The 27,831-nt window shown below is 41.4% G+C and overlaps 1 protein-coding gene across 1 annotated transcript in view; it reads right to left on the bottom strand.

Annotated features, from left to right (window-relative positions):
• The window catches only part of LOC108645362 (cleavage stimulation factor subunit 3-like), a 73,744-nt gene that overhangs the window by 18,554 nt on the left and 27,359 nt on the right, over nt 1-27,831 (bottom strand). The window contains exons 2-3 of the mRNA XM_031900491.1: nt 16,514-16,615; nt 16,297-16,392 (exon numbers count right to left, since the gene is read on the bottom strand). Coding sequence (XP_031756351.1) covers nt 16,297-16,392; nt 16,514-16,615 — 198 coding nt within the window. The remainder of the gene's footprint in view (nt 1-16,296; nt 16,393-16,513; nt 16,616-27,831) is intronic.

Raw genomic sequence — 27,831 nt, 5'->3', positions numbered from 1 at the left:
ACAGGCCAACCTCATTTTCTGCTTGATAATTTGCAATGACCCCTAAGCTTAGCTTCTCAATAACTGGCCATAGCCCACTGAGCATGTGCAGTGTCAGTGACACTTCTTACAAAATCCAAGATGGGGAGCTCCTGTAACAACTATAAAGGCCCGGATCATTGCTAGTATACAGATGCTCAAAGTGAAGTTCAAAATAAATAAAAGATAGCATTTCTAGCCACATTCATTTTTAGGGTTTAGTTCTTTTATAAGGGAAAAATAATTAGACAGGGCCTAAATAAAACAAAACAAAAATGAAAAAAAAAAATTACCAGAAATCTAATTTATTAAAGTCTTGTTTTCTGGGATCACTCTCCATAGATAGCATTTTAAATGTGTTGTTAATAAAAGGTCAAAGAGAAAGGCAGATAAATAAGAAATGAAGACCAGCTTCAAAACTGCTTAGAATACAGTGATCTATAACATACTGAAGCTGAACTGTAAAGGGTAACTTTAATAATAAAAGACAACTGGAAAAAAAACTGCAGCTATTGCTTTTAAAATTTATAATATATTTATATCTACATGGAACCAATACACTTGATTAAAAACAGGCATAAGCAATAAACATGGAGTCCATTTAATGTTCAAGTTTATTGTATTAAGGACACAATAATCCCAAAACTAATGTTTTAAACACATCAATAGCTTTTTATATTTACCACAATAGACAATTTGAATGGTATCTGACAAAGACATTGTACTCACAGTAGTTGGTGTGCTCCTGAAAATGTAAAAAATGGCAGAAAACAATGCATTTCTTTGGTACACAACCCTTTAGTACAGCTCCTTGCTATATTAGTTGCCCTGATTAAGTTACACGCAGACCATTTTCTTACATAGATTTATAGATCTTCCTATAAGTAGAATTTATGCAGCCATTTTTATAAGGTTTGATATAGTTGTAATACGTACCAGTGTCCCTGTATACTAATATACTAACATTACTGCCGCTGTTCTCCCTGAGGGGAGTAAGTGTTTCTGGATTGTATTGTTCTTTTACCATCAGGTCTCTAATCACACAAATCATTCATCTATAGTACACAAACCACGTACCAATTGCGTTCGTTCCCTCCACTGACATTCAGGGCTGAATTATCAGATATGGAGGTAGAAACAAAAAGCAATAATGTATAACCTAATGGTTGGCTGATTAAAATCCCCATGATTGCATAAAATACGCACTTTAAAAATTGTAGTTCACCTTTAGATTAACTTTTAAAATGATGTAGACATTGAATATTCTAAGAATTTGCAATTCGTGTTTTATTTTTTTTTTGTTATTTAGTTTTTTGTTACGCTGCTTTCCAGCAGTAGCATTTTAACTAGGGATGCACCGAACCCACTTTTTTGGGTTGGCATTTTATAACATACAAAAAGTTAATTTAAGGGCAAGAACCCATAGAGCAAGTTACCCTCCTGCAGGCAACTTTGCGCAACTTCGGAAACTGAATCGATGTGTAGGGCTTTCCACCAACGACTTCTATTGCTGCCAATGGAAACCCTTTTCAGAGCAGAGATCTATCGCGAGTAACTCTCTCCGTGGATTCTTATCTTTAATATGGACTGTAGAGTCGGCACCATCAATTTACAGTCCCAGTGATTAGACCAGGGATTAAATGGATCATTTTCATTCCAAAATACAGTTATAATTAGATTGGTTACTAAATATACTTCACTTTGTGGTTTGATGGAGCAGCAGAAAAGCAGATCACCAAAAGCAGTACCAATATTGGATAACGTGTTTGACAAAAATCACATTAAAAGAAATGCTCATATATATCCGACTTTGACTTTTCCAGACTCAAAAGTTTTGAGATTTATCAAATGGAATATGAAGGTTCATTAAGAGAGATGGGTTCTTATGGATACTGCACAGAGATCAGACAGCTTATTAAATGGTTGGGATCTTAGGGATGTACCCAACGTAACACTTTCAAAAGAGGCAAAAATTGGGAAGGAAGTTTTGCACTAATATCGCCAAATATCTACCAGGTAGGGAAGTAGTCAAAGAGAGGGCACCGGGTCAAAAAAAGATCTAACAACTAAAATTGTGTTCCCCAGAAAATCCCAATCAGCCCTCAAACTGGAGCATTCAGTAGCATGATATATACACGAGGGGTGTGCTTGCACCCGATTTTCCATTAAGACCTTCATGAAAGTAGTGACATATAGGTGTTTATATAAAACAACCAATCAGGAATGTAAAAAAATGGAAGATACACAGAAATTAGTCTGCCATTCCAAAAACTGGACACCTAATGATTGCAGCTCACTGGTTAGGAATTTCAAAATGAACATAAACACAGAAAATGCCAGAACCATATCAATACAGGCTACAGTTACTGAAACATACAGAGGATTGTACTTAGCACTGCCAATGGAGTAGGCTGCATTCTGACAAGGCCAAGGAGGCCCCTTTAAAGGCAGATGCTAAATACTGAGGAGCTGACCAGTGCATAGAACTGATCTTCATTGTAATGCTCAGAATAGATACATCCACTCTCTCTCCACAATGCCCCACTATCATTTTGAATCAATAATAAAGCAATAAAGATACAGTATCAGCCTATGGTGAACCTCTTAATAATACACAGTATCTTCACTAAGAACAAAGGTCAAAAATATCTCCGAAATGTTTGTTAATAATCCAAAAATTGTCTTCTATTTTGTAGGAGACAAATTAATGAAGGAGGAACGTCACTGACGCCTTATCTCCCTATCTCAATTCCCAATGCAAATTGAAAGCTGCAATCTAGATCCAAAAACAAATGGTTTCTCCGTGCGTTATTGAAGTCTGGGCTTGATGGTCAACTTCATGAGTTGATCCTTATGCTTTTGGGCAGCTTCAAAAGCAGGTAAATTATGGGATGCCAAAGCTTGCTGGTCCACTGACCTCTAGGGAAAGCCTGAATTTATCTTCTGAAAGACTGGCAAGAGCAGCTGGCAAGTTTCATGAACCAATGGGGGTTAATGTTACATTCCAGGATGACAAAGTTGAAACCCACCCTTATATGCTCATCTGTTATTAGCAAAATATGCTTTTAAAGAGAGCTGGATAATCAACATGTATTTCTCTTTACATAAGTATTTGTGGCATATTTATAAAACCAATGCAGGCAACTGGCCAAGAGGCAAACATGTTTGAGGGTTTGTTCATAATGAAATCTCTACATCAGGGGTAGGGAACCTATGGCTTGGAAGCCAGATGTGGCTCTTTTGATGGCTGCATCTGGCTCGCTGCCAAATCTTTAATAAAAAAAAATAACGGGGGGTGTGGCCTGTGCTCGGCCGATGGAAGACATGTTCTAAGCCTATTCGCCACATGAACATGATGACAGTCTCATAAAGAACTACTGGCTCTCTCACTTAAAAGAATAAAATGGAAAGGTTTTTTCACTATTTTGTACGGGCTGACGGGGATGAGGGCCCCCTCCTTTTTGTACATTCTTAAGAAAAAAAAAATAGAGGTATGGGATCCCTTATTCGGAAACCGGTTATCCAGAAGGCTCCGATTTACTGAAAGCCCATCTCCCATAGACTCAATTTTAATCAAATAATGCAGAATTTTAAAACGGATTTCCCTTTTCTCTGTACAGTACCTTGTAATTGATCGCAACTAAGATATAAATAATCCTTATTGGAGGCAAAACAATCCTATTGGGTTTAATTAATGTTTTATTGATTTTTTTAGTAAACAAGGTATGGAGATCCAAATTATGGAAAGACCCATTATCCGGAATACCCTTGGTCCCGAGCATTCGGGATAACAGACCCTATACCTGTAATTGTAAAAAGTAAAAACCAATAAAAATTCTATTCTGTCACTTAATCATTCTATTAATATTTTTTTTAAAGCATGGGTATAACATGGCAACAGTTCAAATTATAATTTTCTTAATGCCATGTCTTTATGGAAGATCACTTTGCTCTATGGTAAATAGGGTAAGGCTTCTCTTTTCTTTACAGCTTCATTTCCTGCGGAAGGCTTTACAGCAGATATCTAATGGAATAAAGCAAAATGGAGCACAGAGTGCACGGCAGCTTCATGTAACTGGATTTGCTCGCTGCGGCTAAAGGCCGTTATACAATAGCTGTACCTGCTCAAACAGCTCATTTTCTAAAGCAGTGACCCCCAACCAGTGGCTCAGGAGCAATATGTTACTCACCGCCCCTTTATTGTTGCTCCCAGGGGCCCCAAAGTAGGTGCCCATTTTACATTTCTGGCTTGGATGCAAGTTTTGGAGCCACAAAGACCATGTTTAATGTGAAACCGAGCCTTCTGTAGGCTGCCAGTCCACATTGGGCTACAAAAAGCCAATCACAGCCCTTATTTAGCACCCCCAAAGAACTTTTTTCATGCTGATCAAAAAATTGCCATGTTCTGGCCTTCCAGAGATTTAAAAGCACACAAAGGTTTGGATTCATTTCAGCTGAACTGCAAACCTGCAAAAAGTGCAAGGAATCGCCCAAATGCTGAACTACAACATTGTGCATCACTACATCATTTTATTGTTTTTGGCAGACAGCAGCATTCTGCAATAAGAATTATAAGGGGAAATGCTATAAAAATGAAATCTTAAAGTTCCAGTCATGGCAATAAACTTTCACTGCCCCCCTAAGCAATCTGTCTCACAACATGCAACTAATGACAATTAGCTCTTATACATTGTCTATGCAAAGGGAACACTAGCCAGTGAGGTACCTGTCAATCAATATCCGACTCCCACAAAAAGAAAGACAAACCGAGAGGGTTAGTGAAGGGTAGCCCAATTTTAGAAATGGTACAGAAATGAATTGATGTCTTGCCAAGAAGAGGCAAGAAAAACTGAAAAAATGTGATTTGCTGTTGCGACTGAACTAAATTTTTCTCTAAAAGTTGGTGGTAAAAATGGTGATAAAATGGCCCCATTTTTCTTACCTTTAGATAATATAATCTATAGAACTGACTACAGCTCCCATTCCCAAGAACAGACACCAGAAATATTACTGACCCCCTTCTCTCAATAATCAGATACAAACGAGTATTAATATTATCGAGTTTGTAAAGCACCAATATATTCCACAGCGCTGTAAGACAAAAGAAACCAAGCAATATCCAAATAGATTAAGGCCCCCATACACGGGCCGATAGAAGCCAGATATCGATCGACCAGGTTAAAAGATTCAGTTGGATCGGGGGCCGCATCGGCTCGGGCCAAATGATTGGATTATTTATTTTTTTTAACTTCAAACTCCCCGATATCGCCCACCCGTAGGTGGGGATATCGGGGGAAGATCCGCTCGCTTGGCGATCTAGCCAAGCGAGCGGATCTTACCGTGTATGGGTAACCTTTAAAGATTGACAAAAACAACATAACTAAGGTAACGAGGCATCAGAAAGAGACTGCCATGATGAGAACCATTACCAGTAAGTATTTTTCTCTGTTCATCTTCCTCACAAGATGTTCACCAATGGGACCCAAGAACACAATCCTCGCGAGTCTTTTTCGGCGATTTGCGCGAAATCGCGCCGCCGCGTCTGCCATCCCGCCGGCGACTTACATGTTCGCCGGTGGGATGGCAGGGGTAGGCAACTCGGGGAGATTAGTCGCCCGCGAACAGGGAGTTAATCGCGGGCGACTAATCTCCCCCGTGTGCCAGAGCCCTTACAGAGCAAGAATACCAATGCAAACAGGTTTCAGCTGATTAAATTGATTAAATGTGTGACTTCAAAGTGGAAATGAGACTATATACAGAAGCTGCCACAAATCACTATCACATGGCTAAAAGTAAATAGTGCAAGTGTAAGATTGAAGGTGGATGTACACTGGAAGATATCAATCTAAATGCCCTGATACTGTATGAAGGGCCACACTCACACACATACAGTACAGCCGCCTATCGCACTTCTCATTTAGACGGATGGCCCGAATGACCAAAACAACACAAAGCAAAGACTTGTCGAGGCTCCTCTTTACTTCACTGTCCGATGATTTTAAATCTACCTGATTGAGGGACCAACCTCTATCTATGGTATTTAGATATTGGTCAGATGTGCTTTACTCTACAATCATGGCTATATGTATGGAACCCTCAGTCGGCAGTTTTGAAAATGGACAGTCTGCCTGAACAGCAAATCTTGCCTATCAGTGCCAGCAGTAGTTGGAAGATAAAGAAAACCAGAAGGTACAAAGATTAAAGTGTACATGGCTATACAGCCCATGGGCCAATTGGTCAGAAAACCCCAATATGTGCTGTGTTAAAGATGATCTATGTGCAAATATTTTTTTACACACCTAAAATTAAATCTATTTTAAAAAAATTTATTTTCTTAATTCAGTGTCTGTTTTGTTATGCTTGTTTATTACATTACACTGGCTCCATAAAATATACTTTGCAACCTAGGGTGGCATCTTCTTGCACAGCAATGAGTAATTGCCTTTATGTGTGTAATTGCTTGCCTTTATTAGAACAAATACCTTAAAGGGGCAGTATACTCCTTGCTTAACATGAAATCAATGAATAGAGCTTTTGCCTGTTTTAAACAAGAAAAAAAGATAGACAGGGAAATTGACGATAGTCCATGTTTGGTCCTTGCGAGGTATAAAACTAGGTAACCACTGCTCAGACAAGCAGGAATCCATTGCGCAATAGGAAATATCTGTGCACTGGTAAACTATCTAGCTTGCAAGGATCAAACATTTAGTAGCTTCAATAACCCTGTTTAGCGTAAGAAATAAAAAAAAAAACCACAGATTCTTCACGATTAAAACAGGCAAAAAATATGTTCAGTACAGGTACCATTCACTGAACGTGATCATGTTAATCAAGGACAGTACAGCTCCTTTACCAATTTAAGGACCAGAATGCAAGCAGCAGAAAAAGAAACTGAGATTACTTGATGGCACCCAGCACATACAGGGTTAAGTTAATAAATCTACTAGTGGCAGAACTGACTTCAGATGATCATACATAGGCCAATATAAGTTGGCATCTAGCCCCTTAAGTTAAAGCTGGCCATACAAAGAATGATATGCTCGTTTTGGTGAAGTCACTGCTTTTTGGCCAGATATCGGTCAGGTTGGCCCGCCAGTGTCTCATACATGGGCAAATAAAAGCTGTTGAATTGGACCAAAGGAGCCAAATCGGCAGTTAATACACTGGAAGATATAAGCTGTCGATATAAGTCCTTTAGAATGATTCACCTGCTTATCTGCCGCAGACGGGACTCAACCATCGATATCTGGTCGAAAATCGGGCAGGAATGATTTTCTCATTTGGCTCCTTGATGCAGTGCTCAAGAGAGCAGCTGATCAGACAGGTAGGTTTAAAAATCCCATTGTGTCAGGATCACATTGGCATGTAGATTGGATCTATACAAGCCTGAAATATGGTCAGAATAAGATTTTACTAATTTGATGACCCAAGCAAATATTGGCTTATTTGGAGAGGACCACATAGACATGTTGATACAAACTTCACTCCAACATAGGCCCAAAATAAGATCCTAGTATTGGCCCCGACCAACAATTCTACAACCCTATTTTTCCAACCTTACCCAGCGAGCATATATCTCTAAGTGTATGGCCAGTTTTATATGGCCTTTCTAGCTTTGTTACTCATCAGGCACAGTTGTTATGGAGGCACCGATATGTGACAAAACATGTAAAAGACAAAGGTTATATTTTAATAAATAATGTATTCTTATAAGGATTAATATGGTAAAAAAAAAAATTCCAGTTGAATAAATGCCTTTCAAGACAGACCACATATGGGCCTGCTTTTGACTTACACAACTGATCAGCTGATGTAACCTTTAATGAATGGCTGTGAAAGAAAGATCCCCAGCACAAATCTCTCTCCTGCAAAATCTGTTGTTCATGTGACAGGCACATGAGCAGAGCATTCTGGTCCAGTAAAACTGTATGTGTGTGAAGAAAAGCTTCCCTGTATTTTTACGCCTCACTGTATTAACTTTGAAATGGATAAAGAGCCCATTGTCTTTGGTCTTAAACTGGAAAATTGTAGGAATCCTAGAAGACAGAACACTAGTGTCTTCAGAAGCAGTATTCAAGAGTCCATAGACCATATAGTCACAGATATAATTACTCAAGTAAACCTTCCTCAAGTGGAGTCCAGATATCTTCAGTAATATCCTTCTTGACAGACACTAAAATCATAAAGTCAAGTTTCTATTGATTAAAAACAGCCTTTAATATGTGTTGCACTGTGGGATAAACCCTTATTCTGCAACAGGTTTCCTGATCATAACGCCAGTATAATTGTGGTTAAAAAAAAAAAAAACTCCTGGACTGACGAGACCACAAGAAGAGTGATGAAATGTTTTCTGTGAAAATAAAAGCAGGAATGTTCTCAAAGGCCAACTTAAGGCCTAAGTTAAAACTGTTGCTTTCATTAAGAGGGATATGGTGTCTATGTAACCATGCAGAGAACTTAGATCCAAATAACATTCTTTGATATCCATCCCGTCCAGTAAAAGGAGAAATATGGCAATAGAATGAAGAACCAATAACAACCTGTAGAACCGATACTTAATGCCAAGGAACAGAGGCAGCAAGAATAAAAAGATATTACTAGTGCCACAAGGTTCTAACATCGCTTGTTCAAACTTTTGTTGAGCACTTTAGTACATGCCCGTCTTAATGTTCTTAAAGCAGAGCTGCTTGCTGGCCAAACGATTTGGGCATTTCAAAATATTGTAGATTGAAGGCTCAGCATAAATCTTAAGGGACCTCAAAAAAGTCACATTTCCAAATGAACTGAAATGAATTAAATAAATCCTGTGATACACATCAGATCCAGTTCGACCATATCTTCTTGAATGCTGCAAATCCTAGAAAGAGCAAGTCTTGGGATCCACTGAAGGGATTGTTTCTTTGCCAGCTACTTGGTAGGAGTAAAGTAGCATGTTTTCATCAATCATCTTAGATTTCCTTTTCTTCTGGTGAAAATAACACCTTCATATTCCACTATTCTCGACAGGATAGTTCACAAAGCATCCACTGTCCAGATCTCCTTGCTACCTTACAGCTTCTTGTGGCGTACAGTTCTTTTCATCTGCTCCTCCAGATATAATGTAAACATCATAAACCACTGAAACCAACAAGGAGGTGGCATCCAGGTTAGGTGATAATACAAGGTGACCCTGTCAGTAATAATGGCAAGCTGAACACCAGATTTTGATTATTCCTATATTTGTGGTTAAGCTCATTTAAAAAGTAGAAAATGAAATTTAAAAAAAGCAGGCTCATTTAAGATGATGAAACATTTTGATAGAATGATACAAAAAAGGTTAAGATGACCACTAAAGCCAGTGGAAAAACACTTTGGTTAGGAAAGTTATATAATGTAAATGAATAAACAAATATTCACTCATTTAGCAATGATGGAGGTTAAGAGCAAAGTGAGCAGAAAGGAGTCATGACACAGTATGAGGTGTGCATTTGCCAACTCAGGGGTTGCATAAAGGCAGTGCAAATCCAAGAATTCACTAAGGTTGGTCTGATACATATGTGCACCCCACAGTGACCCTTAAAATGAGTGTACTGCCCACTGACTGAGGCCATACCGTCAAGGGGTAACCCCGATATATAGACGGTGCTTTCTGACCGACAGCAATTTGCTATAAAGGCTTTCCCTCAGTATTAGGAAGATGCTTCCTAATAATGACTAATTACTGACATGGCAGGATTATAGCGATAATAAGCAGTTAGGGCAAGGCAGCTGTGACTATTAGCACTTATGGCAATTATGTTTACATTCCCCTTTCCAAGGGAGGCATCATGCCTAGACTTAGGTTTAGCTGAAAATATCCAATAACTCCATACAAAGGACAGTAATCAGTTAGGGTCATAGTTTTCCTTTTTATTTCCAATATTAGCATGTATTTCTTTGAAGAAGCAAAATGGTAATTAAAGCTTTTTATTGCAGAATAAACTTCTATTGTAAAAATACAACTAACCTTCTATAATTAGGAAGATTCTACAGCAGTGTTTCTTAAATGTTTTCTCAAGTAAGCTGTGGTATGTGCTTTACAACACAAACATTGGTTTAGAACCAGTATACGAGAGGTCGCTTAGTACTTTGCATTGAAGAAAAAAAAAATTCACATTAAAAAGGAAAGAGATATCCACCATAAACTGCAACTGTAGAATAAAATCCCATTCTTCAGTAATGACATTACAAACTAAACTCTATGCACAGTAGTTTAAAGGCAAACTCCACCCAAACAGAATTTAGTCTTTTTGAAAAGAGAATGTAACTTCAAGCACCTTTGCAATAAGCATCAATATAAAAATTATGAAAAGACTGCAAATTTTTTATGTAATAATATGGTTTGGAAGTTAGCTAAGCCCCGCCCCCTGTTCCCCTGCTAATCTGGCTGACTACTTTGAGACTCAAATAAAATGTTACAGTAGCCGGACATCCCCACCAATCCCACAATTCCCTGCATACATGATGTTAATAAGGAACAGTGCAATGCATTGTGGGTTACGTAGTCCCTGCATGCTGTCTGTAAGCTGTGGACAAATTGTTACAATTTGTAACATCAGTGTTTTAGTCCCTCCTCCCCTGCCAGGATTGCAAATGATGCAGAAAGAGAACGATTTTGCGGCTGGATTTCAGCATATAAAAATGTTATGTATTCATACTCTTTGAAGGAACAGGTTACAGTGATAAGTGTATTAGGGGTTTCTATGTTGAGTGGGGCTCTAACAAATGTTGGTTCGTAAGCCGGAGCTCCCCTTTAAAGGACAATAAAAAACAAAATCCCTGGGGGTACTGATCACTAACTTCAGCCACTGCAGAACAAACCCCTGGACTGTGCATTTAAAAAAAACCCAAACATTTAAAACTGTCAACTCATGCAGAATAAAATGTGACCATTACAACTTTTCTGCCCAGGGTTCCCCTGAGCTAAAATGATGGTTTGTACAGGAGTAGGTATTCCTGTACTGTACTGTGCTATGGGCAGCACATTCATTGGTAAGAACATCTAAAACAGTTGCATATGATCTGCAAGGAGGAGGAGCAGTGACCCAGAGTACTAAGTTAGTAATTAAAATCACTAACTAGTTGGCAATATCAACCTATAATCAAAGTACTCAAAACAATTAGAAATTAAATAAAAAGTTCTACCCACTCTTAGTTTAAATCTAATGAACACTTTTCTTATAAATGATCTCATTCCTTCCTCTATCTCTGAATGTTTTTTTTTAAGATTATAGGGGAGTTGATTGCGATAAATCTCCTCTATCACGTAATCTCCTGCAAATTCTATCCCACCGGCAATAAAGTGAATCGCCAGAGGGAAAATATATGCATCGCTTAGTTTTTGCAAAGTTGCCAATAGTTTCCTCACAAGGCAACTTCGGAATAAAGCGCAGCGTAGGTTTTCCCACCATCAATTGAATTAATTGACAGCGGGAAAGTATTTGCAGGAGATCAGTTACTTGCGTTAGAGAATCTCACGTGTCAGCAGCCTAAATCATACGTTTATTATATTCTACTACTTTTAGTTTCATTATTCACAGCAGTCTGCAAAAAACAAAAAAAAATTAAATGTTTGTTTTGCCTATTAAAGGAAAAATAAAGTCAAAGTCACTTGGGGGTGCCAAAATGTTAGGCACCCCCAAGTGACTTTGACCGCCTACCTTTTACCCCGGGCTGGTGCCCCTGTGAGGAAGGAACAGCACCAGCTCGGGGTAGCTGCCGGCGCTTCCTTTTCCTGATTCGCTGCGCGCGCATGCGCAGTAGAGTGAAAAGCCGAACTTAAATGTTAAAGTCGGCTTTTCACTCTACTGCGTATGCGCCCACCGCTGGCACTCAGGAAAAGGAAGCGAGGAAGACGGAAGCGCTGCGCTCCAGGTGCCCCGGGCTGGTGCTGTTTTCTCCTAACAGGGGCACCAGCCCGGGGTACGAGGTAAGCGGTTAAAGTCACTTGGGGGTGCCTAACATTTTGGCACCCCCAAGTGACTTTGACTTTCGTTTCCCTTTAAGCAATTTAGAAATGTTTACTTGTGCAACTAGTGGTATAATAGACTTTAAAATACAAGCTAGAGGACTGAACAGACTCTTGTGAGTGAATTTTGTACTACCGTATTTTTCGGACCATAAAACGCACCGGACCATAAGACGCACCAGTTTTTAGAGAAGGGAAATGAAGAAAAAAAGATTCTGAAACAAATACTGTCCTAAAATATTTTATGTGCATTAAAAGCGAACCTGTACCAGCAGCACCCAACATATTGCCCCCCACCTGTACCAGCAGCACCCAACATATTGCCCCCCACCTGTACCAGCAGCACCCAACATATTGCCCCCCACCTGTACCAGCAGCACCCAACATATTGCCCCCCACCTGTACCAGCAGCACCCAACATATTGCCCCCCACCTGTACCAGCAGCACCCAACATATTGCCCCCCACCTGTACCAGCAGCACCCAACATATTGCCCCCCACCTGTACCAGCAGCACCCAACATATTGCCCCCATCTGTACCAGCATATAGCCTACAGATATACTTTAAGAAAAGGTTTTTTACTTGCCCGTGTGGTCTCCGTGCAGGGCCCTCCTCTATTCACAAGCGATTAGCTCTGGCGTTGTGCGCATGCACAATGACGCGCATGTGTATGGGCATGCGCGTCATTGTGCATGCGCACAGCGCCAGAGCTAAGCGCCGGTGAATAGAGGAGGGCCCTGCAACGGAGACCACACGGGCAAGTAAAAACATTTTTTTAAAGTATATTCGGACCATAAGACGCAGGGACTTTTTCCCCCCACTTCTGGGGGAAAAAAAGTGCGTCTTATGGTCCGAAAAATACGGTAATTTTCTTAATGTTATTAACCTAAAATCCACAAAGCTAAAAGTCTGACAAAGACAACATGGCCTTTGCAAAACTGGAGCAAAGTAGTGCAAGCACATAATATATGTAATATTTCCTCACACTCATCTTACTTGCCAGTAGGCATTAAGGAGAAATAAAAATGGTCAGTAAAACTAGTTTTACTGTTGTCTTAAGTGTGCAGTACATGACAGGGGATAAAGGAGGCTGCTGCAGTGCAAAGAGTTCAACACTTACCTTTCCTTTTGCACTATGACTTTGTCCACATCTTGTAATGCACATTGCTTTAGGCAAGTGAATAAGTCCAGTGTAAGAATGAGCAGTGAAAAGAAGTCCACAAGTGGCCATGTAAGCAGAGACAATACAAAGATGGACAGGGGGCTACAGGTTTATTTGGGAACATGATTTTAAAGTGTCACTGTTTTTCCATCCCAAGTGTAAAAACAACTGGCAATGTGTGTGTAAAAACCTTTTAGGTCTACTTTAGTCTGCCTTGCAGCATTGGGGTCCAGCTTTTAAATCCAACTAGAGGACAATCTGCAAAATGTTTGCAAGTTCCCCAACATTCATACATACAGAAACTTGAGTGCGCGCGAGTGTGTGTGTGTATGATAGAGGTTGATGTGCCTAATGTACAATCTTAGTGTAATAGTGAAAATGGGGGCAACTCAGACCCTTCAGACCAAGTTGGCAAACAATGCAACCCCTCAAAAAATAAAAGAGGTGGATGGGAGGAATGCAGTTGCATATAAAATGTTATTTTCAGGAACTAAGATTTTTAAATGTACAGTTATATATTTTGTAATGGTACCATAGGCTCTAACATGCATGCAAATGTTTTACTAGCATCCCTGTCTGTCAAAAAGCCATTGCTTCTGTGTAAACATAACATCTATAATACAATGGATAATCTGCCTTAGTGTTACAACACTGAATATTTATTTCCTTCCTCTCTCCTTGAATTGCTGCAGGTCTCTGAGCTCTTTCGAGTACAGATGTAAGCTTCCCCCTTTCCTTACCCCCAACTTGCACGTCTGAATAAGGTGCAGAGTGCAGCTACTCGCCATCCAGAAGTGCTCTGCGCATGGGCACTAAGGGTAATGGCTCTTGTACTTCAGTTGAGGGACATCCCAAATGATCCCTAAGAAGCTTGTAATGGTAGCATATAAAAATAAAAGTATCCCACATAAAATATAAAAGAAGTCCCCTTGGAGTTTCATGTCCTGTACAAAAGCATGCAGCCAGTGACCTGGTCACAGAACTCCTTGGGTAAGTGCTTTTACCAATGATGCAAGGTCACCAAGTGAGTGGATCTTCTCCTGATATGCCTACCAACGGGTGGGCGATATCGGGCTAATCCGGACGTTTAACCCTAGAGCCAAAATGACCGAATTGAAATGGCAGGTATAGGTGCTGTCGGTTCGGGGACCGCATCAACGAGCCAATGCGGTCCCCGATCTAACGGAAAAATCAAACCTTGCCGATTGAAATCTAGCTGATCTCAGGGCAGATGTCAGTCAGGCAGGCCTGTCATTCGAGCCAAACATGGGCAGATAAGCTGCTGAATCGGTCTAAAGGCCCGATATCGGCAGCTAAAATTGGCCCGTGTATAGCCACCTTAAAGCTGGCCATACACGTGGCGATCTGACGATATTTTGTGCGGCCATCGGTCGCACGAAACATCGTCAGATCCACCACACACCAATGTTTCTTAAGTTTTATAGGTGAAAAAGAAAGAAAACACAAGCATATTTCAGATGTAACCTACTAGGTAAAGTAAATTGTGAGTTTAAAAGACACTAAATACTGCGCACTGCTGTGCTCATTACTATGTAAAATAATAAGGGTAAGCACAAGTATTAGCCCCAGATTTTAATGGTATTTGTGTAAAGAAAGTACAGTTCCCATAAATGATGTATGCATAGCCTACAATCATAGTTTCTTTTAATATTGTATAAAAATATAAAATAGATGTAGCATCCCAAAGAAAATACTATTCACATGGGTGGAGTGGGAAGGCAGAGTATGAGAACCAAAGGGTCCCAATAATGTTGTTCAAATAATGGAAAATATAAAGTGTGCCTAAAAGTTATGAACAAAACCATTTACGCTACACAGGATTAACCAGACATCACAAGCAGCAGAATAACAGAATAACATAGGATGCACACCAAATTCCCAGATTTTCTGCCTCTGTGGTTTTATTATGAGTCGTATAGTTAACTGCATTAATCAAGTATACAAACATGTTTTCAATATTGTGCATACAATCATTTTTAATTGTCTACATTTGCAGTGTAATTCTATGCACCGTAAGCCACACATTTGTCCTGTTCCAAGTAAAAATACGACTAACCTTCTATAATTAGGAAGATTCTACAGCAGTGTTTCTTAAATGTTTTCTCAAGTAAGCTGTGGTATGTGCTTTACAACACAAACATTGGTTTAGAACCAGTATACGAGAGGTCGCTTAGTACTTTGCATTGAAGAAAAAAAAAATTCACATTAAAAAGGAAAGAGATATCCACCATAAACTACAACTGTAGAATAAAATCCCATTCTTCAGTAATGACATTACAAACTAAACTCTATGCACAGTAGTTTAAAGGCAAACTCCACCCAAACAGAATTTAGTCTTTTTGAAAAGAGAATGTAACTTCAAGCACCTTTGCAATAAGCATCAATATAAAAATTATGAAAAGACTGCAAATTTTTTATGTAATAATATGGTTTGGAAGTTAGCTAAGCCCCGCCCCCTGTTCCCCTGCTAATCTGGCTGACTACTTTGAGACTCAAATAAAATGTTACAGTAGCCGGACATCCCCACCAATCCCACAATTCCCTGCATACATGATGTTAATAAGGAACAGTGCAATGCATTGTGGGTTACGTAGTCCCTGCATGCTGTCTGTAAGCTGTGGACAAATTGTTACAATTTGTAACATCAGTGTTTTAGTCCCTCCTCCCCTGCCAGGATTGCAAATGATGCAGAAAGAGAACGATTTTGCGGCTGGATTTCAGCATATAAAAATGTTATGTATTCATACTCTTTGAAGGAACAGGTTACAGTGATAAGTGTATTAGGGGTTTCTATGTTGAGTGAGGCTCTAACAAATGTTGGTTCGTAAGCCGGAGCTCCCCTTTAAAGGACAATAAAAAACAAAATCCCTGGGGGTACTGATCACTAACTTCAGCCACTGCAGAACAAACCCCTGGACTGTGCATTTAAAAAAAACCCAAACATTTAAAACTGTCAACTCATGCAGAATAAAATGTGACCATTACAACTTACAAGGTAAGGAACATTAACTAATATAGTGTCCTACCAGTTATTTCTCAACTCAGACCTAGAATGTGTTTGTGAAATAAAAAAATCAATTAGTAAGAAAAAAAAATGAAAATATTAACCTCTGCTTCAATGTAAAGTTTCCAGAATCTGCCAGAGCTCGGGAACTGGGCAACAAGTCGCTCATATGTCTTCCGTGCTTTGTCTATAGGCTGATTCTAAAATTGAAATAAACAGCATTTACAATATTATGACTGTGTGGGAACATTTTAGAATCTCCTGAATACAGCCACCTTTGGTACTCAAGAGAATACATAATGTAACCCTATGTCACTAAACCTGTGCCTCGCGAATGAGAATGCTCCATGCATCAAGGTCATACGGATTGTCTTCCAATTTCTTTTCCGCTTTCTTCACCTTTTCCGGAACATATTCAGCAGCCTTGTGGGGAGAAAACAGATAACAGGATTATGAACAGAATTACAGGTAATTTGGCTATCCGTGTATCATGCAGTTTTTTATGCATTTTGCCTGTACCGATTCAGCAATAACATTCAACACATTCCATAAAATTTACTATATAAAAACTACTATATAGTTGAAGTTACTCTGTATGTGTAATTGTAATATGGCATTCACACATCCAGCACCTTTATGAAAGAGAACCTTCAGTGAACTAAAAGCATACAGTAAGCAGCTTTGCTCAAACACACCCAATACCTTTTATTTAATGTCAGGGCTGCCCAAGAGAAGGACTGCAGGCTGGATATTGCCCCCCACCATGAATTTTTAAGGGACCCAGTTTTACCCAGGAGTGCACAGAGCAATAATCAACTAATTATAAAACCTCAGAAAGCAAGTGTAGCCAACCAGCAGGCACCTGTCTGACATTTATTTAGGAATAACAATACAACATTGAGAAGCGCCGGGAAAGGCTCTTCTATAAACCCAAACACAACACCCTAAAAATGTTTGTAATGCCATAGTAGTATGTAATCATTACGGCATTATGAGTATTTCTGGTCAGCCAGCTATAAAGTTTTAGGTAGGCAATAACAATAGGATGGTATAGAAGTAATAGACTCAAAGATAATGTAACAACAAAGAAAAAAAAAACTATATGAAGGCACAATCCTTAAGTGGTGACTGTCACCTGAACACATGGTCTCTCTGAAGTTGAAAGTCATTGCCCCAAGAGCTTGCACGTTATATCCTTGACCCCTCCCAGTCCCACCTGCAAGTCTAATAAACCATACACTATTAAATGCAAATGGCCCCACAATATCAGAATTAACTACAAAACGATCAAAGCTGCACGTGACCCAATATACATCAAAATAGGGAACACGTATTTACATCATGCACAGTGCAGAAGTGCATCGGTGTGTGTAAAAACAATTATTTTAGTGCTGGAGGGATTGGGGAGGCACATATTTCTCTCCCCCAATAAGCCCAATTTTTTTGTGCCCCTCTTTTTCCCTGGGGAGAACACTGCATTACACTGTATTGCTGGCTTGTCTGGTATAAGATACAGTCTACTGAAATGTCCCTCTTGCTGGTCTAGGAAACGTCACTGCACTGTATTTCTGCTCTTACTGCATTTACACTGTGCATATTACACCATACTTACTATAAGTCCTTTGCACAACATTACTGGGCTGATGGAGGGAAGAAATACAAAGAGCCAAGTAGAGTAATGCTGCCGGGTCTGTACATGGTATTACACAAAGCTCCCCTGTATTTCTGGCCTGTCTGGTATCATATAAATAAAAATGTGTGGCTTGGAATAAGTGCAGGTAAAAAGAATAAAAGGTGGTGTCTGGATTATTTTTTAAATTCTGTAAAATGACATCATTAGATTTTTACTTTTCATATTTGGAACTTATATGGGTGCACAGCTTACAAATCTCTGCAGCGAGTTTGACAGATTAGGGGAGGTCCCAAAATGCATCATTCTAATTGAGCTCTATATAAACCCAATAACAGCCATGCTACAGACATCCTTAAAGGGATACTGCCATGATTTTTATGGGGTACTTTTTATTTCTAAATTACACTGTTTACATGGGAAATAATTCCCTCTGCCATTTAACATTTTATTTATATTGGTGTGTAGGCGCCATCTCAGTGCATTGTGCCTGAGTCTGAGCTTTCAGAAGGAGCCAGCGCTACACATCAGAACTGCTTTCAGCTAACCTATTGTTTCTCCTACTCCCATGTAACTGGAGGAGTCCCAAGCCGGACTTGAATTTCTTATTATTGAGTTCTAAAAACTCCCCATGACTAACATTTCGTTAGCCATTTAAAGGGGACCCCTCACCCAGATATAAAAAGCTGTACAATAAAAGTACTTTTCAAATTAAACATGAAAGCCAAATTATGATTTTTTATTAACACATCCATACAAATTATAACTTCATTAAAAAATGCCAGATGTCAATCATACATTGTATGCCCCGCCTCTTAGGTACTGTAGATGTCAGGTGACAAAAAACAATTTAATTTCAGCTAGTGGGTCAGTCTTTAGAACATATACAGTATAGTACCTGGGTATAGTACCTGTGGGATGAAAACTGCAGCAAAAGTTCAAAGTTGGTTCTTGGGTAAAGTTTACAGCCTGCAGATTCTTCTTTTTTTAGTCTTCAATTCTGCACTGCCTCCAGTTTGCAAAATCTCCCGATCCCTGTCTGCATCTGCGCCTTGATTAGTCAATTTTACTGCCTGTCAAGAAAGCTGTGCTCTGATTGGAGAATCCACAAGAAGAAAGATCAGAGCACAGCTGATTTGCAGGGCAGTGCAGAAACGGAGCTAGGTTTTTTTTTTTTTTTTTAAGGTGCCAATGAAGGTTTAGGGAGGCTTAAGGCGGCCACACGCGTGGCGATCTGACGATGTTTCGTGCGTCCATCGGTCGCACGAAACATCGTCAGATCCGCCACACACCGTCAGGACTGAAACAGCAGATAAGGAGGTAGGAACAATAGGATTTCTACCTCCTTCTGCTGATTCAGCCCTGACGGCAGATTTTGGTCAGGTGCCTTCTATGGCGCCCGATCAAAATTTTCTAACTGACAGATGTCTTTGTAAAGGACATGTATGACTACAATAATAATGTTAGAAGCTCCCTGTTAGCCCACTCTACAGTCTAGGTTGGTGATTTTCTGAAATCTGCCCACCTTTGAGGTCCAAAATATGGTCAGGTCCCCATTAAATGGAAGACATTGCTGTATGGGCCATTCCCTCATAATTCCCAGACTATCTAGAACAGCAAGTGAGTGTTCATTTCAGTTCTTACCCTAAGTGACCGTCAAACTGGGCTTCCAGGAGTATCTACAGTAGATGAGCAACTAGATATTCTACCCACATCTCACCTTCAGACAGGTCTTCTCCAGCCAGGGCCATATATTTTATATAGGCACCCAAGGTGCATATACAGAAAAAATGCAATATTTAAAAATCCCTGTGCCTGACACACTTTTGGATAAATATGGAACCATTCATCTCATTTATTCATTCATGGTGGGTGTATGGAGGTGGAGGGTAAGTAGCCCTCTCCTATGTGCCCTGCATATGTGCCGAATGCGTAGGTGAGGGGGCGGGAGGGATCAGGACTGCACCTAGGATACAGTTGGCACCCCCAGCATTGCCCCCAGTCACTACTCAGCGCCACAGCTCCAACTAACATTCTCCATAGTTTGCATCAGGATTGCTAAGTATTATTTGTTGACCACTAGAGGTGCTGTTTCATGGGAAAACTTCAGCTACAGATCTTGCATTCAATGCAGACGCCCTGCAACTTGCGTGTTTTACAAGTGCCCCTAAACTGTCAAGTAATCACTTTGTTCTGTGTCAGTGTGTAAAACCCAAAGTGTTGAAACAGCGGTACAGAACCAGCCTGTAGCCAATCAGAGCATTGGAATAGTGAGGATACAAATGGTAACAGAGTCAAATACAATACAAAGCGCCACTGTGTTGAAACCAATGGAAAATGTCCCATAAACCAAAAGGAGCATAATTCCCCTCTTAACTCTCTGATTAAATTAAGGAGTCAATATATTCTACACTGACATTAACTCTTTCCACTTATCACCTTTATCAATGAAAGCAAGATCTGATAGGATGGGCCGAGCCAGTTCAGCCAGTGGCACCAATCATTGCCTATGGGAAACGGACTAATCCATTCAAACAATTGTGCTCAGACCTGCCTGGCTCTAATAGCCAATGTGGCTAACCAGTGGAGTTGTAAATGGCCAAAGATGACTACTGCCCATTAAGAAAAAAACCCATACCCCCCCAGGAAGTTCCTTTCTGCCCTACCCCAAAACCAACCTTGTCTCTCCATTCTGGGCAGAGGCCGATATGGGAATTACAGGCAGCAGCAGGACAAACAGAGCCATTAGTGCCGGCTCTTATCATTGTATCTGTGAGTCTCTTAAATAAATCAGGTGCCAGAATATACAATACACAAGCAAAGCAAAGGGGGGGGGGGGCACAAGCCCCTATATGTGTATTTATATTGCCATTCTTTAGGTTTAGGAGCAAATAGGAATACAACAACCAATTCTGATAAGTTTATTCTCTCACTGAATAATGCCTGCTATATATAAAGAATAGATCCCATCAATAAAGCCCTATAGGCCCCTCCTGGGGGGGTTCTGCTCTGCAATGGGTTTTAGCATGGAAGGTCCCACAGCACAGACACTGCGCACAGGAGACGCTACACATATAGTGAATAGGCCCCATATATACAGCCTAGGGACAGGCATTCTCATCATATAAGGGACTATTCTATTGGGCCAATACTCACACTGGCACCCTGCACATAGCCACTCATGCCCTGCACTGGCACATACTGTATATATTCAACACACAATGTCAAATTTAACTCTGTACGTGCAGTTTGACTTTTAACCCCATCAGTGCTGTGCAGTGGTTACACATGCTTGCAAATAAATGCCTACTAAGAAGGTACAACACAGTGGTGCCAGGGCTGGCATACAATAAGGGCACAGTGCAGGCACAACCCCCAAGCTTGCACCATTCAATTCAGATCTGCCCAATCTGTGTCTAATTCCCAGCTGCTGTTGTACTACAATTCCCAGCATCCCCCATCAGCCTATGGTGGGAGTTGTGGTTTAACATCAGGAGGTAGCACACCATTGGGGATAAGGAGACAAAAGCATTTGGTGGGAGAAACAGAAGCCCCTGGATGGGGGTAGAGGGGCAGCAGCCAGGCTAAGGGGGGGTAACTGGGATATGCCTGTATCGGTGTATGGGGCAGATAGGGGAATGCTGCAATATGACAAGACTACACAGGTACATTAGGGCCCCCATTAGTGCCAGTCTTACCTTCCATGGCCCGTACGGGCATCTGCAGAGCTGCCATCACAGCCACAAAGAGGAGCAGCGATGCCCACCTTGCCCATGGCATTGCAGCTGTCGGGCACCCCTGCCAGCCTCTGCCTATGCACCCAATGCACCGCCCCTCATCTCCCACAGTCCCCGCCGGAGCCATCAGTGGGGGGATCGCACATCTACCCCAGGGGATCCAACCCCTCTGGGCCACAGCTCCGGAACGTTGCGACTCATTGGCAGTCAGGTTGCCGGCCCCCCGGGAGATCCTCCGCTGCAGCGTTAGGGGCACATACTGCCGGCTTGGCACTGGCTCAGGTGGGGACAGGTCGGCCCAGGTAGGGTTGGCTTGGCCGGCTGGAGGTGGGATCGATCGCTCACCGTTTGCTGTTGCTTTGGGGATGAAACTGTCATTGCAGCCTAGAGACGGCTTTTCATTGAGAAAGGGATCACGTCGCAGGCAGGAAAATGTGAGGACACCGAACGTCTGGGGAAGGGAGACACCTAGTGGCGGAATAGTGCAAGTGCATAGCCGGGCGCAATAGGGTAGCGGAATGCAAATATTAGAACAGATGTGAGTGTATAGGAGCGTAAAGGGTCATGGGAGTCTATAGGAGCGTAAAGGGTCATGGGAGTCTATAGGAGCGTAAAGGGTCATGGGAGTCTATAGGAGCGTAAAGGGTCATGGGAGTCTATAGGAGCGTAAAGGGTCATGGGAGTCTATAGGAGCGTAAAGGGTCATGGGAGTCTATAGGAGCGTAAAGGGTCATGGGAGTCTATAGGAGCGTAAAGGGTCATGGGAGTCTATAGGAGCGTAAAGGGTCATGGGAGTCTATAGGAGCGTAAAGGGTCATGGGAGTCTGTAGGAGCGTAAAGGGTCATGGGAGTCTATAGGAGCGCAGAGGTTCATGGGAGACTATAGGAGCGCAGAGGTTCATGGGAGACTATTGGAGCGCAGAGGTTCATGGGAGACTATAGCACCATAGAGGTTCATACACATCCCTGCCCCAAAGAACAACCTGATGCTGTCTCACTTGTGTTACTGATGTTGATGCTGGCAATTCCCACTCACATACACCTGTATGTAACTCTGCGCTGTTGCAAAGCTATAATGCCAGTCTGGGTGAGTTCCTGACTCTCCTAACTGCCCCTTTAATATCACTTTGACAATCACATCCATGGCACATGGCACCAGTAGCACCAGACTGGGCCAAATTTGATACCAATTCTAATATGAGGAGTTTGTGTGGCCTGTACAAAGAGATGCCATAACACTATACCAGCATGGGTATTCCTTGGTACTAAGCATTAGCCAGCAGGAACAGCCCTCTGTGTTTGCTCATAGCCTGTATATAGGGGGAGATACAGTAACACCATGACAGTGTGTCTATTTCAGAAAGAACAGCCCCCTAACTGTGCCCATAGCCTGTATAGAGAGATACTATAGGGCACTACCCTTGGAAGGCTACCAGGCTGCCTACTGTATAAATACCCAGACCCAGACTCAGAATAGCCCCTGGCATTTCAAGCACACAAAGGCCCAAACAGACCCCCCCAGGCCCAATAAATAGTGACTGTCTATGGCACCTTACAGCAGCCCCCCTGGCATTTGAAAGGAAAAAAGTTAAAAAAACTCTGCAACTTTGAAAGGAAAAAGGGGGTGTTTATGGCAATGGAAGGTGTTCATCGTGTGATTTACTTCTGTTGAGTGCGCAGTGTCAGGCTGGTGAGGCTCAGTGTCTGTGCTGTGTGTAAAGGGTAAGATATAACTGCTATTTTCTCCATTACAAATAAAATGTCCAACGGGGCACTAGGGCAAGCTGAACCCTGCCAGTATGTAAGTTGGAATTATCTGGCTAATTGTAACCATGCCCCCCCTGCTTATTTAGTTCCAGCTGCCTGAAGGGATGAAGGAGATAAGGCAGAACCAGAAGAGACCACCAGAAGGCGGCTGGGGGGTATCCCTGCCCCTGAATGTTGTTTAAACTTGCCCTTCTCCCCTCCCGCCAGTATTGCTTTGGTTTGATCCAGCAGGAATCCCCCCTACTGACTGTATAACGTTACTCCCCCTGCTGGAAGGAGGGAAGTACTGAGATGGGGGGGTCGGCCGGGAAACTGAATATAAAGGCCCATAGCAATAATATCAGCTCGATGAGTTCCATTTCCCAATATCCTCATTTAATTCCATGTTTGGGCCAATAATAAACTCAGTCCCCCAACTCCTGTCTCCTGTACCTTTTATTGTGTTGGGTTGGGAACCCCCAAATACTGTCCCACTTCCACGGATTCCTATTCTTAGCGCCCCCTATTTTCTAAACGCTACTTCTCCTACAGTTTTAGGGGTACAACACCCAAACTCCCCACACTTCCTCGCCCTATAGCAGAGCAGGTTGTTTGTGTGTTTCTAAGGGATCCCGCCCCCGTCTTCTTGGGGAGCCTCTCCGAACCCCCCAATTATCCCATTGACTCTGACAGGGAAGATTTTTAAACTGCTGCCACATTTACAGCTTTGAAGCTACAAACTTGAATCACATAGTCATGGGGTCCGTCTGAATGAAAATATGATGATTGTTGGATGTCCAAAAGTGGGCAGAGCTGTGAACAACCAATCAGGTTTTACCTAATGACTTTCAATGGGGAAATCCAACCTGCTGCCATTCTCACAGTATTAACCCCAGGGTCCCCAAACTTTTCCCAGTTGGACACTAGACTGCAGACTTTCATTGGTTTACATTTAAACTGCTGCTATTCTTTAGATATTAATACTAAGGATTCTTAATAAATCATTGATTGTTTTTTTAATCAAATAACTTTCAGGAGTTTATGTGAGTTTCCAAAAACACCGGTTAGTAAATGCCCCCCCATAGTTTCTCGGGTGTCTCAGCAAAGCAAAACTCCAGTCCCCCCTCCCTGTTCCCCCAACCTTTCCCTGTCTCTCTAATAAGCAAACAGAGCCGCTCAATGTCACACAACAATGGAACGTTTATTGTATAAATGCGCCTCTTTACAAAAAGAGAAAAGATTTAATATTTTTGTCAGTCCTCTGTTTGAAGGGCAACATCTATTTGATTTATGTGCAGAATGTTGATAGAAGCGCATGAAAATAAAAAATAAAATATATAGTGCAAAAAAGTAATATACTGAACACAATAATAAATATGGTGAGTGCTTTTGGATGAACACCACAATATATGTGACCCCAGCTATATATATGTTCAAACTGCTCACCAGAACAACGTATCAAAAGAGCATATAAACCACACCCAGCTGGGCTTTTGATTGAAGTGAGATCCAATTCAGCGATGTATATAGAATGGAAAATGAGGCAAATATAGTGTAAAACTGTTTAATAAATATAAAAGGCCCTGCGCTCTGCAGGCTACTTACAGTACAGTAGTAGTATAGGAGTAAAAACAAATGGAGTATCCTCCAAAGCTCTATTTGATTTAGCATCAGATGCACTTACAAACGCTTGCAAGTGTTTTCTGAATTCCATATTTCTTTCCTTTGCTGCAGAAGAGGCTAGCCATCGGGGACCAGATGTTATTGTGGGGCCCGAGGATGATAAATGGGCCCCTGTGCCCCTACCCCACCCCCCGATGGCTGCCTTGTAGCAGAATTAAGTGTAAAACAACTGTACTTTTCCGAGTCTATCTTGGAAACGTTTCCCCAACTCATCCGAGTGGCTTCTTCAGTTCAGATGGCAGGTAGGGAATTCCCCGGCACTTAAACCCTTGAGGGTAGAACAGTCACAGACATCCAACCGCAATGGTTCCATTGAACGTATCCAGTTAGGGGTTGGCTGAAACTGACAGGGGTAAGAAGGTGAGATCCAGTCACAGTGGTACCATGATTCCCATTGATGCGGGTTTTAATCCTTCAAAGTACGACTGGAGCAGAACAGTCACAGACGTCCAATCACGACGATTCCATTAAACTTATTCGGTGTGTGTTGGCCTGGTCTCTTTGCTTGTCTTTATTGATGAGCCAATGGCTGTGAATCCATGCCTGCCGAAAAAACTTGCTCATCGCAACCTGTCTCTCATTTAGTTTCCATAAAGGCCCAGTCTGGGGACCCACAAGTTCTCAGAGCTCCTTTTAGAGGTTTGTATTACTTCTCTTCAGCCTCTGCATTGGGTGCCACAGTTTCAGCCCAATGGTGCCAAGTCCTAATAACGCCAAGTTTATGTTCCAAAGGGCGGTGGGAATCAAACAGCAAGTAGTGCTCTTTCAGTTCCCTTGAAGGTGCCCAGGGCTTTCTTTTCCACTTCTTTCATGTAACAGTTCACTACAACTGGTTAGAGATGTAGCGACCTGTTCGCCGGCGAACTAATTTGCGCGAACATCAGGTGTTCGCAAGTCCGCAAATTCGCGAACTTTTGGCGATGTTCGCCATTTTGGGTTCGCCGCGTTTTTTTTTTTGTGCCGCGTTTTTTTGCTTCGGTTTTTTCCGCCGCATTTTTTTGCTTCGGTTTTTCGCCTTTGCGTATACATAGGAATAGCTTGCGGTTTTTTTTTTGCCGAAAGTCCGCGAACGGGTTCGCGAACATTTTTGGTGATGTTTGCTACATCACTACAACTGGAGACACAGGCAAACTCATAACACCACCATGTTTTTGTCCATAGAAAACTCCATTGTGCTTGAAGTAGGTGGTATTGAGACACAGGCCCAGTAAGGAACAAATTTGTTCTGGATTCAGCCTGCCACATTTTTTTGCCTCGGTTTTTTCCGCCGCGTTTTTTCGCCTTTGCGTATACATAGGAATAGCTTGCGGGTTTTTTTGGCATTATTTTTTGGGGGGTTTTTTCGGTTTTTTTGGGCGTTTTTTTTACAAAGTATTTTTCAGAGAAATTTTTGCCCTTGATCCCCCTCCTGCATGCCACTGTCCAGGTCGTGGCACCCTTTAAACAACTTTAAAATCAGTTTTCTGCCCAGAAATGGCTTTTCTAGGTTTTAAAGTTCGCCTTCCCATTGAAGTCTATGGGGTTCGCAAAGTTCGCGAATATTCGCGAGTTTTGCCGAAAGTCCGCGAACGGGTTCGCGAACATTTTTGGCGATGTTCGCTACATCCCTACAACTGGAGACACAGGCAAACTCATAACACCACCATGTTTTTGTCCATAGAAAACTCCATTGTGCTTGAAGTAGGTATTGAGACACAGGCCCAGTAAGGAACAAACTTGTTCTGGATTCAGCCTTGTTCTGCTGTGGAGGGTGGTGCCTTGTTTCAGCCGTTTCCTCACTCTGTCATCAACATACAATGGCGCTTTGACACCCTTACCCCGGCGCTTTCACAGCAGTTTACACTTCCAGGCATGTACTTTGAAGGATTAACTACCTCATCAATAAGAATCATGGTACCACTGTGACTGGATCTCACCTTCTTACCCCTGTCAGTTTCAGCCAACCCCTAACTGAACACGTTCAACAGAACCACCGTGATTGGATGTCTGTGAGTGTACTACCCTCAAGGGTTCAAGTGCCGGGGAATTCCCTACCTGCCATCTGAACTGAAGAAGCCGCTCGGATGAGTTGGGGAAACGTTTCCAAGATGAACTGGGAAAAGTCCAGTTGCTTCAGACCTAATTCTACTACATAGAGCAGGTGTTACAGCTCGGCAGATGTTCTTGCTCCACCTGAGGAAGAGAAAAAGGATTTATCATATGAATTCAGTGTATTAGGTAAAATGTTGAAATAAATATATAAAGGACAAGGAATAATTCATTGTTGGGGTACCAATATCTTAGGTAACATTTTAGTCGGGTTCTCACATATATGGGGAATTTATAAATAGTTCGAGTTTGATTTTTTTCACGATTTAAGATTTTTTGCGCTTGAAGAACCTCAAATTGGAATTATGATTCGAAAGCTCAAATGTCTGTTATTTAAGTGCAAAAACCCTGAAAACGCCAATGTAAAACTTCACCATCTAAATGCGAGTGAGTTTATATAGAAGTAAATGGGAGTTGCCCTGGGCAAAGTCGTGCCATATTTTTAACAAATTAGTAAATTCGAGGTATTCGAGTTTTTTTTATCTGAAAGAGTTTTCCTTATTAATAAATAAGAAGAGCATTTGATATGTGACTTTATTAAATGTAGAAAAACTAACAAATTCCCCAACAAATGAGCCAGTAATATATATAATGGGTACAATAAAGTAGGTAATATTATCCCTACCTCAGGGGGCTGATGGTATTGCCCCTACTCTCTGGGTCTCGTTACAAAAAACAATGAGTCCAGAGAGCTCATCCAGATCAACTCTGAGGGGGCTTCTTCCTCGCTCCGTTGTTCATCCTGGTTATAAAAG

The sequence above is a fragment of the Xenopus tropicalis genome, chromosome 4, assembly GCF_000004195.4.
Source record: "Xenopus tropicalis strain Nigerian chromosome 4, UCB_Xtro_10.0, whole genome shotgun sequence".
Classification (NCBI taxonomy): domain Eukaryota; kingdom Metazoa; phylum Chordata; class Amphibia; order Anura; family Pipidae; genus Xenopus; species Xenopus tropicalis.
The sequence above is the reverse complement of the archived record's forward strand: the minus strand, read 5'-3'. Positions and strand labels throughout refer to the sequence as shown.